Below are 19551 nucleotides of genomic sequence, written 5' to 3'. Positions count from 1 at the left end.
ATCCAGGTGAGCATATTGTGCACACTTTGCACTTCATGTTATAAAAGGTCTTATTATTTTGCACAATTTGCATTAGGTGAGAATTCAAGAGTTAATTTTTCCATGATTTTTACATTTCTGATCCAGCCACTAAAATCAGCCGCACATTGTAAACAATGGAAAATTACTCCACCAGCACCCTTCTCCAAAGTGAGTAAATAATGCACACTGACACATTTTATGGTGGTATTAGTTGTAAATGGCCTCACTAGTTGCTGAAGCAGCTTTCCAAACAGCTAATCATGAATCCAGAAACTTCACGGACTCCGGGGGATGATCAATGGAATTTACTGAATAATTCTTATTTTTTGTGAAACTGTAATGATACAGAAAAAATGGAAATATCCATATCAGTAATCATGTCTAAAAATGATCACAGAATACAACCAGTACATCCACATATGAACAATGAGCTGAGACCGCTAGCATCGCGGTTAGCATCACGGTTAGCATAACGATTAGTGTACCGCTTTTATACATTTTAGAGATCATTAAGAACATTCCGACACTCAAATGCACAACCAAACAACAATGTATAAAGTGTGCAATCATTTCTACCGTATAGTACTTACGGACGATGCTTTAACAAACACCAAAATAAAAGAAACTAAAGGAAAGTAGAGCTGTCATGTACTGCGGTGAGAATGTTTTTAATGACTTCCTGTCTAATTCTTCTTCTACTATTCTACACAAAGTACACAGACAATGGCCACTAGATGGTGTATTTTAATAAGCTATGAACAGCATTATCTACAGCAGGGGTCTCCAACCTTTTCTCTTCTGTGGGCTACTTTTACCTAATGAAGTTGCCGGAGGGCTACTCTAATTTAGCAGCATTTATTTACATAGCTATTTTTATACACATATTTTGTATCATACGTTTGTAACATTGTGCTCTTCATTTATTTTATTTATTTATATATCTTTGTTTTAACATTTACAATACTTAAAAAGTGTTAATATGAAACTATTATTTTACTTTAAGAAAATCAAAAGTAGAAAAAAACAAATACAAGCCTTTGCTGCTGTATTCCTAAATATTTTAATACTATGTCAGAAATTATGAAATGGAACAATCCTGCATATTTTTATAGAATTACTAAAAACAAATACACACCTGTATGTGCATTTTTAATACTCTGAAACTGTGAAAAGGAACGTTGTCACTCACACAATAAAACTTCACCAGCATGTGCTGCTGTTTTTCTGAAGGATTTGACCTTTTCTAAATTCACATATTTTGTCAAAACATGAATTAAAACCAGAACTTTGTGCACATGAATGCACCGTCCCCGTCACTTCTACAGTCCTCACACTGGAGTCAAACGCAGACGCACCTGTTCAGGTCCGACTGCAGCTGTCTGAGCGCATGCGCAGATAGTACACATATGTTTGTGCTGGTCCAGGATGTGGACCACTTCACTGATGGTTCTGCTGGAGCTGGTCCTGGTCAGTTTACTGAACATGGACTGTTGGTTTGGACTGGAGTTTTCAGCTCTTTTACCTTCTGTTCACGGAGGCTGATTCCCACTGGAGAACCTCCAGAACAGCTGCTGTGAACTTTGGTGAAGTTCTGCTCCACGTTGCATCTTTTACGGACTTCCAGAACGCACCACACACACACACACACACACACTCGTCTTTCACATTAGTCAAACATTAGTCCGTGCCTCATCGTTGGTGAAAATAACTCCTGACTAAACTCCGTCCACATGGTTGCGGGGCTAAACCCACTACCTGCCTGGCATCTGGCTCATCCTGGGCCCCGCCCCTCTCCAATGACAGACAGCAAACCAGCACTAAAGTTTGATTGACAGCTAGTTGACCGTTTCATCTCGGGAGGGGGACACTTGTAATTTTGATTGGGTGGAAATTTAGACCTGTTCTACCAAATGACCAATCAGCTTTGTGTTCTTATATTAGTGACCACTGGCGAACCACCGGTAGACCGCGAGCAACGTGTTGGAGAACCCTGAACTAGTTCTATTTTTAGAACAGGCCTGCGGGCCACTCGCGTGGGCCCTGTGGGCGACCTGGTGCCCACGGGCACCGTGTTGGTGAGCCCTGCACTACAGCAAACGTAACATTAGTATTCGTATTAGCAGCATTACTGCTGGTAAAGTTTTCCCATGGTGCACCACCAGGAGAAAGTCCTGGCCACCACGCCATTCATTTGATACAAAACATCATCACCATCACATTAGACTTATTATACATATGTATAATATATAATAACACTGAGTTCCACAGGAAACACTGAGTATTAGGATTATAGCATTTGACCTAGAACAAAAAATAATAATGCATATTGACCAGTGTAGCGGATAATCATTGACATATGCCAGGCTGCAAAAAACAAACAAACAAAGTAATCCAATTTTTATATAGTATATTGAAAAAAAGGTGTTTTGAATGTTTTGCACCAAAAAACATGGTTTGTTTACAGAATCAGAATTGTGTTTATTAGCATGTAAATAAACAGGATTCACATTACCAGGAATTTACTTTAGTGGTTTGGTGCAAACATAAAACATGGAGTAGATAAGAAGCATGCAGTGGAAAATAAAATAAAATAAACAAGTAAGAGAGAATAAACAAGTAAGATAAAGTTTCAAAATATACAATATACTGTGTGAGATTATAACAGTACCTGTTATGGTAATTATTATTGTGTAATGGTAAGTAATTAACAGTGCAATTAGCAGGTGGATAAAGTGACAACAGTGTGTATTTGGTGTTGTGTGTTATTAGGAGTTCAGAGAGAGTTACATTACAAACATGATATTTAAGGGGTTAAAACATACAACAGGAATTAAGTATTGGTGTTTTTGTTTATGACTCAAGTTGATGAAAGAAAAAGTTAAAAACAAACTGAAAAACATTTGACATTACTACAGTAATGCACAGATTACACACTTCTGGTGGTTTATTTATTTATTTATTTATTAGGGACAGTGCATATTAACGAACATCTACAACAGTGTCAGCTGTAAATCTGTCAGATTGTAGCAGCAGTGCTCATTTCCATCTGTAGTCTTTAGGCAGGTGACAGGAAAGACAGCTGACAAAAGACAAAACATCCTAAAAACACACAGAACAACAACAGTGAGGACAATCTACTGATGGAACCAGGTCTGGTTTTCCTTCATCCAGTGTTTCCGTGGTGATTTGAAGGAGGCAGATGACTGGGAGTCTGTTCTGCTGAGCGGAAAACTGTTCTAATATTCAGTTCCAGTGACTGAAAGTGGAGTTTGTCCAAAAGTTTAAGAGGGACCTCTCTGATCAGGACACTGGAGGGTTCATGTGGAACTGCAAAAGGATCATTAATACGTCACCTCCTTGAACTAATGAGTATTATTGAATAGTTGTACTGTAAGACTGTACAAAAGCACATGGGTTGTTTCATGAAGAATTTCTGCTTCTCGAGCAGGTTCCTTAATTTGGTAGCAGTTTGAACTGATATTTTTCTTATCCTTCCCAAATATTCTCCTAAAATCAATTAAAGTCAGAAATTTGAGTTCATATTAAATGCACAAAATTCACTCCATTTAATTTAACTAAAACATTAGGACCCAAACATGTTAATATTATATCCTCAACCCAAAACAGTTTGACATTAAACTGCTGATGATGTATATTTTCCAGACGGGCGGAGGATGCTGTGGGTAACATTCCTGTTGCCTGTGACCTTGTGAAGGCCATCGCACTTGGACTACGCATTCCACGAGAAGGTAAGTCTGAAAATGAGCAGCAAACTGTGGAAACACCTGTGGGATGTCATTCAAGTGTCTCCAAGCCCAGATTAACCATATGGGCAACTGGGCAATTGCCCAGGGGCCCGCGACCTCTGAAGGGCCCTGGGTAGCTCGGGCATAACGAAAATATCTGGTTATCTTTTGCTTATAAATGAAACTGTCCGCTGGCCGGAGCCATTGCACTGCACAGAAACCCTGCTCCTGCTGTCTGTGACCGTGAGCTCAGACCCTCTCCTCATTGGTCAGTCCAAAAAGCGAATCAGCGGTGACGCAAATCAACGTGCGTGCACTGAGCGGGATGTGAGACGTCAAGAACTACGCGACATACGTGACGTACATGAATCAAAACATTGCAAACATGGAGAAGCAGCTAAGTGGGAGCGCCAAACGAAAATTAAAAAAGGAGAGGGACATTAAAAAAGCTGAAAATTTAAAGAACGTAGTGTAGTGGATCAATTTTAGATTATACTGATGCTAATGTGTTTTGTTTTCATATCATCATATGCAAGTGAGTGGCCTTGACAAGAGGCTATAGTGGTGCACTTGTAGTTCTACGAGCATTTACACATTTGTACATCAAAATGCATTTGATGATAGTTAGATATTGAAGTATGGGGTATATTTACATATATTCCTGGAACTTATTCTGTATTTTGCCAGATTATAGGGATCCTGGGGTTGTGATGATGGGGCCCTTGAATATTATTGCCCAGGGTACAATGAAGTGTTAATCTGGCCCTGAGTGTCTGATGTACTCTTTTGCCTGTATTTTATTTTTGCAGTACTGTCGGGGTCCGTGGTTCGGAGACGGATACCAGGCATGTCAGACCTTAACTACAGCCAGCTCACAGCTGTGGATAAAGCTATAGAAAACACCTTCACACTCATCCAAGGGCCGCCTGGTAAGAACAACAACTCCTGTTTACCATAAAGACTATTACACACTGCACAAGAACTGAGAAGTGTGTTCATGTTGTCAAGGTGGCAAGAACTAGAACAAAGTTCATGTTTGGTTAGGACATTTCATCCTTCACAAAAACCTCATGTATAGACCTCCACAGACGTCCTCCACTCAGACCAGAGCCTTTGTGTTTTGGGTTTTCCTGCTCTCTCTGGTTTCCTCAGCCATTAGAAAAATAGGTACATATACAGTCATGGGTAAAAGCTTTGGGCACCCTTAACATTTTGGAAATAATGTTTTTGTTTACAACAAGGTTCTAATAGTTCTGGATTTTTCATTCTAGTTCAGTTTTATTTAGTTTGGACTTTTTTTTCTCTAATTCAGTTCGTTTTAATTTGTTTTTAGAGCAGGTTTGATAGTTTTTATTAGTTTTCATTTTTTTCCTAAATGCTTAGTTGTAGTTCAGTTGTAGTTTAGTTGTAGTTCAGTTGTAGTTTAGTTGTAGTTCAGTTGTAGTTTAGTTGTAGTTTAGTTGTAGTTCAGTTGTAGTTCAGTTGTAGTTTAGTTGTAGTTCAGTTGTAGTTTAGTTGTAGTTCAGTTGTAGTTCAGTTGTAGTTTAGTTGTAGTTCAGTTGTAGTTTAGTTGTAGTTCAGTTGTAGTTCAGTTGTAGTTTAGTTGTAGTTAGTTGTAGTTCAGTTGTAGTTTAGTTGTAGTTCAGTTTTAGTTTAGTTGTAGTTCAGTTGTAGTTCAGTTGTAGTTCAGTTGTAGTTTAGTTGTAGTTTAGTTGTAGTTCAGTTGTAGTTCAGTTGTAGTTCAGTTGTAGTTCAGTTGTAGTTCAGTTGTAGTTTAGTTGTAGTTCAGTTGTAGTTCAGTTGTAGTTCAGTTGTAGTTTAGTTGTAGTTTAGTTGTAGTTCAGTTGTAGTTCAGTTGTAGTTCAGTGGTCTCTTTTCTCTTCTTCTCTGTGGTCGTATTCAAATCAATCCCAGACAGGACTCTGCTGCTTTAGTCTCCATGTTTCCAGGTAGAGTGGGGACCAGAAGACGACTGGAAACCACAAGTGAACACAAGTGACGGAGCAAAAAGTGTCGTATGGAGACAGCACAGAAAACTGAGAGAGACAAAGAAATCCACTGAACATCAATCTGACATTGACAAAGACCAAAACCAAGGGAATTGGATCCAGAATTTTCATCTGTTTTAGTTAGTTTAGTAAACACACAGTACAGTTTCAGTTAGTTATAGTTTTTTTCTTTTAATTCTAGTTTTTATTTATTTCAGTTAATGAAAATGTTTTTACAATTCTAGTTTTCGTCATTTCGTTAGTTTTCTTTAACGATAATAACCTTGGTTTACAACAAAAAATGGAAGTGAGAGTGTGCAGAAGGGAGTATGTGGGTTTGGAAAATGGAACAATAATTGGCACAATTCAGTGACTTAAGATTGATTCTTAAGGTAATGCATCCCAAATCCACGGGGCGAACAAAAACTTTTTTCCACCGCTGTAGGTTAATTCTCCTGTCGGACCCTGACCACGGTGCTGATACAGGTCTGGACTTGGTCCCTGAGGCCTTCAGTTTGCAGCTCACTGATACTAATGTATGCTATGTGCTGATGCTAATTCCTAAAGCTAATGCTGTGTGTGGATTGTGGGTAAAATGCAGAGACCATATTTCCTGTACCGTCCCGTCTTCATCTGCTTATCCGGGTCTGGGTCGCGGGGGCAGCAGCCTCAGCACAGAAGCCCGGACAGCCCTCTCCCCAGCCACTTCCACCAGCTCTTCCAGGAGAATTCCGAGACGTTCCCAGGCCAGTCCAGAGACATAATCCCTCCAGCGTGTCCTGGGTCAGCCCTGAGGTCTCCTCCTGGTTGGACATGCCTGGAACACCTCCCCAGGAAGCGTCCAGGAGGTGTCCTCACTAGATGACCGAACCACCTCAACTGACTCCTCTGGACGTGGAGGAGCCAGTTGAGTCCCTCCTGGATGTCCGAGCTCCTCACTCTATCTCTAATGCCCCGTTTCCACTGCGTGGTATCAGCTCAACTCGACTCGTCCTTTTTCCGTTTCCATTACGAAAAAGGACCTGGAATCTGGTGCCCGGTACTACTTTTTTGGTCTCACCTCCACCGAGGTTCCAGGTCTGGGGACCAGACACTAAAAGGTGACGTGTAAACACTGCAGACCACTGATTGGTCAGACAGTTTTCTCTGTGCCCCACCCTTTTACCAAAACAGATGTGTTAGTGGACAGTAAATCTGTGGATCCATTAACCCACATGAGAACAGCCCAAAACTACACCATGGTCGCTCCAGGAGGTTCAGTCTTTGGTGGCCGACATAAAAATTCAGATGAGACAACACGCAACAAGCGAGTTTATCAGCAACTCTGAGCAGATGACACAGAAGTAACGCGCCACATCGCTATGACGACCAGGTACTGAAAAGTCAGTAGTACCCTGTAATGGAAACAGTCTGCAGGAATACCGAGTCGAGCTGAGCCGGTTCCACGCAGTAGAAACGCGGCATAAGGCTGAGCCTGGCCACCCTGTGGAGGAAACTCATTTCGGCCGCTTGTACCCGTGACCTCATTCTTTCGGTCATTACCCAGAGCTCATGAGCATAGGTGAGGGTTGGAACGTAGACTGATGATAAATGAAGAGCGTCGCCTTTCGGCTTTGCTCCCTCTTCACCACAACGGACCAGTTTAGCGTCTGCGTCACTGCAGATGCCGCCACGATGACCAAATTTCCCAATGGCTATAATAAAACCAGCTAAGTTTTAACCTTTCTTTACCACGGCCACTTCAAATGTCTAAGCGCACAATAGCAGCTGGACACCACATGAGGAAAATGTTGTGTCTGGATGATGTGTCGAGAACAAACTGCGCAAAAAAAAAAATAACAGAGTTCTTGCGGAGGATGTAACAACATTATTTCTTTTCTTTCTGTAAATGATAAAACATTTCTCTTGCTTGTCTGTCAGGAACCGGAAAGACAATAGTCGGAGCGTACATCGTGCACTGCTTCTTTGAGCTGAACTTGGAGAACCCGTGGACATCTGTGGACCCGAAGGATCAGAACAAGAAATCAGTCATTCTCTACTGCGGTCCTTCCAATAAGTCTGTCGACGTCGTTGCAGGTGAGTTTCTTTACCTGTCGGGATTTCATTCTTTCTGTTGTTTCTCTGACGCTGCATGTGTTTGTTACTATGGCAACAGAGTTTCTGTTGAAGTTCGGAGGAAAGCCAAAACTCCTCAGGGTCTATGGTCAACAAGTGGAGATGGTGGATTACCCTTTTCCAGAATGTAGACTTCAGTTCTCTCACATGTCACGCCGCAATGAGCCAGCGAACCCCAAGCTCCGGTAATGAAATGTTACAGTATGTAATCACAGTGGTTTTTGACACTCAGGACCAGATCTACATGAGGACAGGACAGCGTTTGGGTCTTGTACAATCCCACAGTTAAACAGAACACTAACTCAGTCACACACTGTATCCCTCTTTTTCTACAAATCTGTGAGTTTCTGAGGCTGGAATTAGATTGAATTTATGTTTAATGATATCGGGTGTTGACACAGTGGTGTGGTGGTTAGTATAGTCACAGGTTCTGGTTTGGTTCCAACACTGGCCACCAGGGGGAGGCCCTTTCTGTGTGGAGTCTGCAAGTTACCTCCACCAGGAGGTACTGTGATCACTTTGCTTTGTGTGTTTGTTTGTGTGTTTGTTCATCTTCAGTGTAAAACTCTTCCACCCATCTTTCCCAGATCTTCCCCACAGATAGGCCTAGGCCCTGGGACCAACCCAGTCCATTTTGGTCCCAGTAGGACAAAGTTCAAGGTCACAGCAAGGTCACAACATCTACAGTTTTCCATCTGTCATCACTGAGACATTTTCAGAAATTCATCCAAAATTCCAAACGACTGATTAGCCTCCAGTTGGATCCACCTGTAGCTTAGAACAATCTCTTGTATGTGGATCTAAATTGTCCACATCCACTGTGGAATGTGGACTCTGTGGACATTTACACTGAACACTGAAAATCCCATTTACCACACATTTTTCATTTATATGTTTGTATCTGGTTACCTTCGCCAAGGAGGTTATGTTTTTGCCAGGTTTTTTTTTTTGTCTGTTAGCAAGAGAACTCAAAAAGTTATGGACAGATTTTCATGAAAATTTCAGGAAATGTTGATACTGGCACAAGGAAGAAATGATTAAATTTTTGTGGTGATGGGGGGGGGGGGGGGGGGCAGATCTGTCTTGGTGGAGGTCTGCGCTCTCCCAATGCTTTTCTAGTCTCCTCTGTGTGGGCCATCTCCAGGTTCTTCCTCCCACCCATAACACTATTAGTAACACAATCCATCTCTGTGGATCTGATCCTTAATATTTAAAGGCTCATATTTGTCTAAACCCACTTTTCTTAGTCTGTGCTTCATTTCTTTGTGTATTTGGACCCTAATAGTTCAGACAGTTTGAATTTGAATCCTCCAGCTGCTGCAAAACTATATTTATCTTCATTTGGGCAAAAATTGAGTGGATTTCTACAACCTGTTTGAATTTCTGCTTAATTTGTTACGTCTATAACTAGCTACGTCACAACATTTGCACGTTTCAGGTCCAGACTTCAGTCCAACATTTCTCCAGTTTTTCTCCGTAATTGTTTGTCGTCATCAGCGGTTGTAGTCCAGACTGAAAATCTGTCCAGACTTGGAGCCCATCACCTCAAATGTTCAGTTGTTGGTTGAACAGGACAGAGCAGCACAGCCAATAACCTAGAGGGGGCGGGGCCTCAAGTGTCTCTTGTGCATTTAAAGGGCTAGCGCTCCAAACCCCCTTTGTGGTGTCATTAGTCAGAAATAGTGTTGCAGATGGACCTGTGGAGTTGAATGAATGAAGAATTCAGAGCCAAGCAGAGCATTTACAGTTTATGGAGACCACAGGGACATGAGGGAAAAGAGAGAATGCCATTGAAAAAAGATAAATATCACTCCTTTAAAAGCTATAAAACTTGTTTGCTAACATCATCATATGTGACATGGTTCTAGGAGCATCACCCTCCATCACCGCATGAGAGAACCACAAAACCCTTTTTCAACCCAAATACGAGCCTTTGACAAACGCATTAAGGCAAAGGAACATCTGACTGCAGACGAGGTGAAAGAGTAAGTTCAGTTTAATGCACTTCCTGTATGTACAGAATGTACAGAAAAATCTGATGGAACCTTTTAACATCCAAATGAGACGTGAAATGAAAATGTTCATGGACGGTTTTTCCCTTCAGGTACAAGCAGCTTCTCCAAAAGGCTCGTATATATGAGCTGGAAAGACACGACGTCATTCTGTGCACGTGCACGCAGGCGTCCACGCCGAGCCTGACCAAGACGGTCAGCGCACGACAGATCCTCATCGACGAATGCGCAATGGCGACCGAACCCCAGGCCATGATCCCACTGGTCTGCAACAAGCCAGAGAAGGTGTGTTCATCAGCTGATCACCACAGCCCCGCCTCCTGTGAAATCACTGAAGAAATGATGTGTGTTGGAGTTGATCAGTATTCAACCCTGCGGTATCGTCACCCAGAGGCCCTTCGGAATCACCAAAAGCACATAATCTGGACAGGGCCGTAGCAATGTCAAAAAAAATGTCATACAATTTATTTTATCCTTTTTTTTTTTTTACATTTTTGTATTCCATCCACTTGTGCTGTAAACAAAAATACCAAATACTCAACAGCTGTCAGGTTTGTAACCCTTTAAATGCCGTGTAAACAAATCGTATTCTTTGATGCAAAAAAAAAACAAACAATTTTTTTTAATGCCCATATATTGCATAAAAATTGGATGACATAGATTACATTCAATCACATTTACATCAAAATGTGATTTTGATGCAATGGCTCAGAGGGCAACACACACACACACATATATATATATATATAAATATATATATATATATATATATATATATATATATATATATATATATATATATATATATCTGATTATTACAATTATCTGATTCCTGACAGTGTTTGGATTTTTATGGTTATGTAAACAGACACAGTGACAAAAAACACTGGGATGATGCAAATCCATGGTTTCTAGAAATGTCTGAATTCTGATGACCGGCCTGAAGTGTTGTTGACTCCAGATCATTGAACCATATTTTTCTAAACTGGATTGTTGATGTGATACTGAATTTCCTGCTTACATGTACTTTATGACACCAGATTGTGTTGATCGGCGACCACAAACAGTTACGTCCAATCGTGTTGAATGAGCAAGTGCGAAAGTTGGGGATGTCCAGGTCTCTGTTTGAGCGCTACTACACCACCCACGAGAAGAGGGCTGTGATGCTGGACACCCAGTACAGAATGGTGAGATCATGTGACCTGTTGGTATCCAGAGGATGGACTTAGAATCATCATTTTAACCCACATCTTCCAACTGCTTGACTCCGCAGCACAGGGACATCTGCAGGTTCCCATCAGAGGAGTTTTATAACGCACAGCTTAAAACCGGTGTGGAGCAGCCGAACAGCGTCCTGCTGGTGGACAAGGTTACCATGCCGATCGTTTTCGGAGACATCAGAGGAAAGACGGTCAGTTTGGTCGTCAGCACGGCGAAGGGCAACGAGAACTCCAAAGCGAACCGTGAAGAGAGGAAGAAAGTGGTACTGTACTGGGCCCCTTTGGGTTTCATGTGTTTGTTGAAATATTTGTGATTATTCTTTGCTTTTCGCTTGCGTTTCAGGTTTAGATGGAGATTGTTGAAATGCTTTAGTGTGGGTGAAACCTTTGACTTTGGAAATAGATCTGTCAAAGCATTTCGATCTGTCATCAGAACCTAGATCCAGTATTAACCAGAACATGAACGTGGGATCATCACCATTCTTGTGTTACGCCTTCGCTCAGTTTTCTGTTAGACACAAAACTCCGTAACTAGAAATAAAATCCTAATGCGTCACAAAAGATTTGATCCCAGTCAACCCAAAGGTAGTGCTTTATCACAAGACTCAAAAAAGTGAAATACATGACAGGTCAAAGGGAATTTATGGAATTACCTGCCTTTGCACTTTAGACACGCCCCTTCACTGTCCAATTCTAAAATTTAAAACCTCTTTTTACTCCTTTTGATCCAACATGAAACTCTGCTTTTGCTTTAGTGCTTTTATTGTTTTTACTCTTTTTATTGTTTTATATTTTTTGTTTTATAGTTTTGTTTTTGTGATTAATGTACAGCACTTTTTTAAATAGTGGTTGTTCTTAAAGTTGAGTTGAGTCGAGTCGGCCCAAGTCCCAGTGGTGTGAGATTTCAGGTTTTTTTGTTCTTTAATTTTTGACCGTGCATCTGAAAACAGTCTGAACCTGCTGAGCGCTGCTTCCAACCATATGCATTATTTGGTTCTTTTGAAGGTGGAGATAGCACAGATGCTGGTGGAGAACGCCAAGATCCAACAGCAGGGCATCGTGATCATATCGCCCTACAACGCCCAAGTATCGGAAATCAAAATGGAGCTGAAGGAGAAGAAGATGGAGGGAATCACTGTCACCACCGTCACGAAAAGCCAAGGTGTCAAAAAACTCCTGGACCTTCGAACATCCAGTCTGTGTAGTGTCAGGGTTCAACATGCAGGTCATCAGGATACATCCACAGAAGAAGCAAGATCATATGAAATCCAAGTAGTTTGAGCCTCTGAAAACCTGTAGATGTTCAGGGTTTTATTCCAGTTAGAAAGACCTCTGGTTCGTCCTGTAATGTTATGCGTGTTTCCTTGTAGGAAGTGAATGGCGTTACGTGATCATATCGACCGTGTGCTCGGTACCAAGTGAAGAGATGGAGGTCGAACCAGAGAGGGGGTGGCTTTCCAAACACCTGGGCTTTGTGGGAGATCCAAACCAGATAAACGTGGCCATCACCAGAGCCAAGGAGGGACTGTGCATCATCGGTAAGAAGAAAAACACCTCCACACAGTTCAGACTTAGAGAAGTAAAGCGAACGAACTCACAGCATTTCTGCGTCCAAATATGTCAGACCTACTGGACTGGTGTTGTATAAACCCAGACAGACGACTTAAACCTATTACAAGTTCAATTATTGCAACACATTCTAAAAAAAGCTCAGTAGCTTAAGCATAAAAACAAAGCCTTTATATCTCAAATTAAAGAAAATTAACCATTTGGGTCAAATTGTCCGTAGTTTAGTTTAGTTTATCGTTTCTTTTACAGGGATAACGCACAATTTTACAATTGCACCAGAGTTAGCTAACAGTTAATTAGCATCTGTAGTCCTGGGCAGGCAACCAGCAGTTAATACAAAGCTAGAGCCATAAGAAGATATACAAAGTCTATTAAACAGGCAGACGAACAATTAAGACAAAGTAAAAGTAATACATTAAAGTTATAAACACAATCATAAGTTTTGGAAACAGTGGGTATGGGTGTCAAAGAACAAACTAGTGAAGCAAGTGCAAATATTAATGATTGCACATTTGTGTGGGTTTTAACCAAAGCTTTGGGTGTTTTTGAAATCATGCATAGCTGTCCAACTGTCTGATATTAGGAGGAAGGGAGTTCCACTTTTCCACCACTGAAATAAAACATGTTCATATTCAGTATCGGTCCGACCCCTGGGACCAGACCTGACCTTCAACCTGTTACACATCAACTCAGTGGGTAATTAAGTTGAGTAATAAGTAAGTAATAAAAAAATAAATAAAATTACTTCCTATTAAAATACTTTTTCTTATATAATTATTGTTCATGGTTTTATCAAATTAGACTTAAGTGTAAAATGATTTTTACTCAAGTTTCAGTGATAAGGTCAAAAATGTTATGATGACCACATTCCTATTAGTAGATATCCTTAATTATTGCAATTAAACGTCAAATCCATATTTATTTACAGTTTAACCTGTTCCTTCCATCTAATTAGTGTTTTCTCTAATTTATTAAGTTTCAAATCTTAGAAGTGAAGAACCACAAGGACTAAATTAATCAGTGACACCTCATTTAAAGGTAATAACCTCTAGTTTCAAAACATTCCCTGTTTTAGTTTTAGTGGATAAATTACAACCTGGACTACGTCAGGTTTACATTATTTGAGCTAACTTTACCGTGCCTTATCCCAGACACACAACAGTATCTACTGACTTCTACATCCTGTCATCTACACCTGGAGGAAGTTTTAGATTTCTAGGTAAAACCTAAAAGGAGCTGTGGACTTTTAGTGTCAGGTGACCAACCGATCCAAACCGATCCAAACTGAGCCAAACCGATCCAAACCGATCCAAACTGAGCCAAACCGATCCAAACCGATCCAAACTGAGCCAAACGCTTTTACTGGAAACATTCCTGAGGATTTACTACAGACAAACAATGGACTTTACAGGAACCATTTCACAACTGGAATAATTTTATGGAAAAACACTTTTGACATTTGTGAACCTTGGATTCTTTGGACAAAAGGAACAGAATTAATACTGGGATGGACCAGTCATGTGACCAGTCATGTGACACAAAACAGGTCAGTAGTCCCATTAGCTCCTATCAATATCCAGGTGATTCTTTTAGTCATTTTGTTGTCTTGTTCAGACTGTAAATTCAGAGACTCTTTGTGGAGAATCGAAGCTTTTAACCCACATTGACCAGTAGGTGGCAGCGTAACACAGAAAGTTATGGCCTGATCATCAGATGTTTCTCCAAACCCATCTGTCAGGTATAGACTTTTCCTTCATAGACCAGAGTCCTTCCTTCTGATTGATTAATGAATCTGATCAGAAAAGGTCCTGATCAATAACACTTCTACTCACATGGTAGTAGATTTAATAGAAAACTAAGTATAATAATAAAGAAGTACCGTTTATGTGACACAAACTTTATTTCCATTTGTCCTAAAGGGGGGTATTTATAAATCCATTAACATCTTTGATGTTTCTGTGGTTGAACTCTTCGTTAATTCTTAATTCACTGTATTTACTGTTAATAAATTCAGGACGGCTTTACTCATTCAACCATTACATTACGCTCTGCATTAGGATTTCATCTGTTATTTGCTCTCTTTTTTCATATTTCTATTTTTGAATGATTTTATTTTCCTCTAGATGTTCCATTTATTTTGGATGCATTTCTATATTTAATGTAAATAAAACTGTCTTATTTCACATAAAAATCAGCTGATGATTAGATTTAAAGGGGTCATATTTTGCTAAACCCACTTTTATTAGTCTTTGGTTCATTTATGGTGCATTTTGACTATGTGGTGTCGGCTCATCTTGGCCTTTTTATGTTTCCATTATGAAAACAACCTGGAATCTGATACCTGGTACTAGTTTTTTGGTATCTACTCTTCTGAGGTTCCAAGAGATACTACAATGTGACGTGTAAACACTGCAGACCACTGGTTGGTCAGGGAGTTCTTTCTGCGTCATTGCGTCATCAGTGTGCGACACGCCATCTTAAACAAACAGATGCAGAAGTTTACAGTAAATATACCAGGAGGTTAACCCACATGACAGTCTGTAAAACTACACTCTGTGGTCGCTCAGGGAGGTTCACACAGTTCTGTCCTCGGTGGCGTGAGCTTTGGTGTCCAGGTACTGTAACTTTGGTAGTATCCTGTAATGGAAATGGCCTCCAGGAATAGTACCTGGTACCCGAGTCGAGTCGAGTCGGTTCCACATAGTGGAAACGCAGCATTATTTGTGTATTTGGACCCTAATAGTTCAAAACATTTGAATTTGAACCCTCCAGGTGCTGCAAAACTATCTTTATATGGGTCCAAACACAGTCCTGTCCCATCAGAGAGCCAACTTTAACTGATTTCCATTCCAACATTTATTTCAGTATAAAGTAGCTCCTTGTTTTGGATCATCCCTGATGGTCCAACTAAAGCAAAAATGAATTTAAAAGTAAAACTGTGGGTCATTTAGCAACACTAACCTGTCAAATTGTCTCTGTAATGTCCGGTCAGAGAGATTTCCAATACCATGTTTTGACCCATATTCACTTTGGCAAAAATCAAGTGGATTTCTTCAACTTATTTTAATTCCTTCTTAATTAGTTGCGTCTCTAACCAGTTCCGTCTCCACATTTGCTCATATCAGGTCCAGACTTCAGTCCAACATTTCTCCAGTTCGACATAATTGTTTGTTGTCATCAGTGGTTGTAGTAAAAACTGAAAATCTGTCCAAACTTGGAGCCCATGACCTAAAATGTTCAGGTGTTGGTTGAACAGGACAGAGCAGCACAGCCAATAACCTGGAGGGGGCGGGGCCTGAAGTGTCTCCTGTGCATTTAAAGGGCCAGCGCTCCAAACCCCCTTTGTGGTGTCATTAGTCAGAAATAGTGTTGCAGATGGACCTGTGGAGTTGAATGAATGAAGAATTCAGAGCCAAGCAGAGCATTTACAGTTTATGGAGACCACAGGGACATGAGGGAAAAGGAAGAATTCCATTTAAAAAAGCTAAATATCACTCCTTTAATGTCTTTTTACACTAGTGAAGAGGTCAGATTTTTCTTCTGCTTTGAGGATTTATTTGATCCTTGACAAATCTTTCCTTGAGATTTAGAAACCTCCACTGGCGTCAGATGGGATGTGAAGGGTTTTATCCGGTGGTATTAGTTGGACAGATATGTTAACCCTTTATCTGCCTCATCAGTAGGCCTGTGTATTGGCAAGAATCTGGCAATACGATACAAATCACAATACTAGGATCATGATATGATATATCATGATATATCATGATACTGTTAAAAAGGCAATTTTTGTTTGTTTCTTTTTTTTTTAATGATTATTTCCTGGAAGGATTGAATTACACCACAAATATGTACAAATACTAAACACGTTTTATTTGATCAGAACAGGATCTATGTTCTATCACAACACGTTTCTAATTCTCCTAGTTTCCAAAGGAACTCCCATCTGCCTCTCAGACAGAAAAAAGTGTTTAGGAAGATTCAAATAACCATTATTTAATAAAACAGTGTTGAATAATAATAAATAAGATAGAAACAATAGAGAAAAACAAAAAAAACAAAAATGAACCTCCACAATATCTCCATTTGAATACATACCTAAAAATATCCATACAGTACTTTTTAATATTGATACAGTATTGTGAAATGAAATATCACGATATATTGCAGAACCCATATTTTCGTCCAGCCCTACTCATCAGTGATGTTTTTTACCTTTAAACCTTCTGAACCTGGATGTGTCCTTCTGCTCACAGGGAACCAGCAGCTGCTCAGCAGAAACCCAACTTGGAGACATTTGCTCGACTTCTACAAACGTCAAAACGCAGTGACTGATGCAGACAAGATTTCAGTTCGTTGTGTCTGAAAAGTCTGATGTTTGGATTCACCGTCCGTTGAGTTTTCAGTCGGTTAATACGACACGAACATCTGAGACAGAACACACAAATGATCTCACAAAACGTAGAATTAGCTTTAAACCAGAGCTTATGTGACCAAAGACAAGAATGAAATTCTTAAATATGTTGATTCATTTACAAAACTTGAGTGAAAGTCAGATTGTCAGATTTGTTTTTACATTGGGACCAGCTTGACTCTGCTCATATTTTTGTAGACTTGTCCTTTTGTATCTGTGGACATCATCCACGTTCATGTGTCAGTATCACTGTATATTTGAAGCCATAAGTGACTGCGTTTTAAGTCTTTAAATTAATTGTGTTTAAATTTTCAGGGCGACATGCTTGTTTGTACGGTGATGTTTTTATTGATATTGTATATTCTCTATTTAATACAATAGACTGACAATGCCATTAAAATGACTTTATGGGCTTTAATGTGTTAATTCATTAGTTATTTCTTTTATTTTCTGTCAGGAAAGTATTCCTTGTGATATTAGTTTTGAGAAAAATTGTGCAAGTGTTGAGAGAAGCCCCAGTATTTCTCATTAATTCATCCGTTCTTCAGATTTTGCCCTCTTACAGTAACTTGTTCAGATCAGAAGATAATGAAACAGAATGTGACCTTCAGCTTTAAATAAGATCAGATGAAACTACTGATCCCACAACAAGGAAATTCACTGATTACAGCAGCAGTAGGAGAAAGCAAAGGGCAAATAAACTGTGCACATCGCTTGTAATTATTATTTATTTTATTTATTTTTTAAATGTATTATTTTATTTTTATTTCATTGTATTACTTTTTTTTACTATTTTATTTTAGTTACTAGTTAGTTTAATTACTATTTATATTATACTATTTTTTGTTTTAATTTATTAATACATTTCTTATTGTTATTCGTCGACGGGAATAACATGTTTCTTCCTGTTCTTTGACGTCAGGGTTTAAACTGATGCGTTACATGTTACGTCATCGTCCAACGTGGTCCGACACATGTTACTGCGGGACGAGGACGCGCGCACGTGCCACAACATGCTGAATTGGGAACAGCGGAAGAAAACCATCTGAGTACGACCTGCGGGGGGAGAAAATGGAAATAAAGACAGGAACCGGAGGCGAAAATGACATTAACTGTTAATGTATCAGTTGACCTCTGAAAAGTATGTCCGTAAAATCCTTTAAAGGTCCATCTCTTTAGTCTAAGCGGACTTACGGGGCTGGTTTTCCGGTCTGTTGTCTTCACCGGGAATCGCCCTGCGGATGGAGATAAAGAACAAAGAATAAGACAACTGCAAACGGAAAGGTTCAGCACTAGGACGGGTTTCAGTTTTTATCTAACTTTTACCGGCAGACAAACAAACCAACAGTTACTGAACACCTTAAAGAACCCCATGTTCTGGACAAATGGTCTGATCTGAAGAGCCTCTGGGCTGCATCAAACTGCGTCAACGGCGCCAAACAGACCGGAAGTGAGGTGTTTGACGACTTCAGAAATAAAAGCACCAACCTTGATAAGATACCCTTATAGTGGTACAGAACCAAATAAGTTTACACAGCTTGTAGTGGAGTTAATTATATTTTGGAACTAAATAAATAAGACAAGACATGTAGAAGGTAAGAACAGCATTTCAATAGTATTTTTGCACAGTAAGTATATGTCAATTAATGAAAACAGGAGATACATACTATTATATTTTCATCAATATGGGAGTGTGGTAATACTGGTCTATAATTTATTTTACAACTAATCTTCCTGAGAGATTAAAAGTGTTAAATTTTACATAATTTCATAAAATGAATATAAACCAAATGACCAAAATGCTGCTTATCTGCTGTTTTTAATGTATATCATGAAGTGTTACTCACATACAGTATAAATAGGTTTATGTCAATTTATCCAATAGATTTATAAATGCTCCTGTATAAAGGACCTGTAAAGTGAATGTATTGTAATGTACAGTGTTTTACTCTGACACAAACATTCATTTGGCCTAAAACTCATTCTGTTATTAATTCTCACTATTTCACATTTTGAACCAAGACTGTATCTGTGAAACTACAGCCAACCAGCATTTGGACTGAATTTACAATTATTAGTCACTCATACCTGGTAAAGTTTCACTACTGTTATTTTGGATGCATTTGACCTTTTGGACCATTGAGTTTTGACAAGTGATGATCAGAAGTTTAAATCACAGGTGTCAAACATGCGTCCCGGGGGCCAAAGCTGTCCCTCCAAAGGTTCCAGTCTGGTCTGCAAGATGAATTTACAAAGTGCTAAATGCAAAAATTACCCTGAAGATATTAACAGTCAAGGGCATCAAACTCAAAAATAACAGCATAATAACCTAGAAATAAAGACTCCACATGTGCTTCTTGGTTTAATGTGAGTAAAATAATATGACATTATGCTGATAAACATAACGTCATTAAATTCTGATCTCCTTTAACGATAAAATTTCAATAACCTGAACAAATATTAACAACC

General features: G+C 39.5%; 1 protein-coding gene across 2 annotated transcripts in view; it reads left to right on the top strand.

The window, feature by feature from the left end:
• The window catches only part of LOC115419861 (helicase with zinc finger domain 2-like), a 40077-nt gene extending 22938 nt beyond the window's left edge, over positions 1–17139 (top strand). For both annotated transcript variants that reach the window (XM_030134915.1, XM_030134916.1), the window contains exons 10-20: positions 3685–3770; positions 4577–4696; positions 7676–7831; positions 7911–8055; positions 9739–9855; positions 9975–10167; positions 10923–11069; positions 11156–11365; positions 12108–12264; positions 12473–12640; positions 16925–17139. In XM_030134915.1, the coding sequence (XP_029990775.1) occupies positions 3685–3770; positions 4577–4696; positions 7676–7831; positions 7911–8055; positions 9739–9855; positions 9975–10167; positions 10923–11069; positions 11156–11365; positions 12108–12264; positions 12473–12640; positions 16925–17034 (1609 nt within the window). In that variant the 3' untranslated portion in view covers positions 17035–17139. The remainder of the gene's footprint in view (positions 1–3684; positions 3771–4576; positions 4697–7675; positions 7832–7910; positions 8056–9738; positions 9856–9974; positions 10168–10922; positions 11070–11155; positions 11366–12107; positions 12265–12472; positions 12641–16924) is intronic.
• The last annotated feature ends 2412 nt before the right edge of the window (positions 17140–19551 follow it).

Source organism: Sphaeramia orbicularis, chromosome 5, assembly GCF_902148855.1.
Source record: "Sphaeramia orbicularis chromosome 5, fSphaOr1.1, whole genome shotgun sequence".
NCBI lineage: Eukaryota > Metazoa > Chordata > Actinopteri > Kurtiformes > Apogonidae > Sphaeramia > Sphaeramia orbicularis.
The sequence above is the reverse complement of the archived record's forward strand: the minus strand, read 5'-3'. Positions and strand labels throughout refer to the sequence as shown.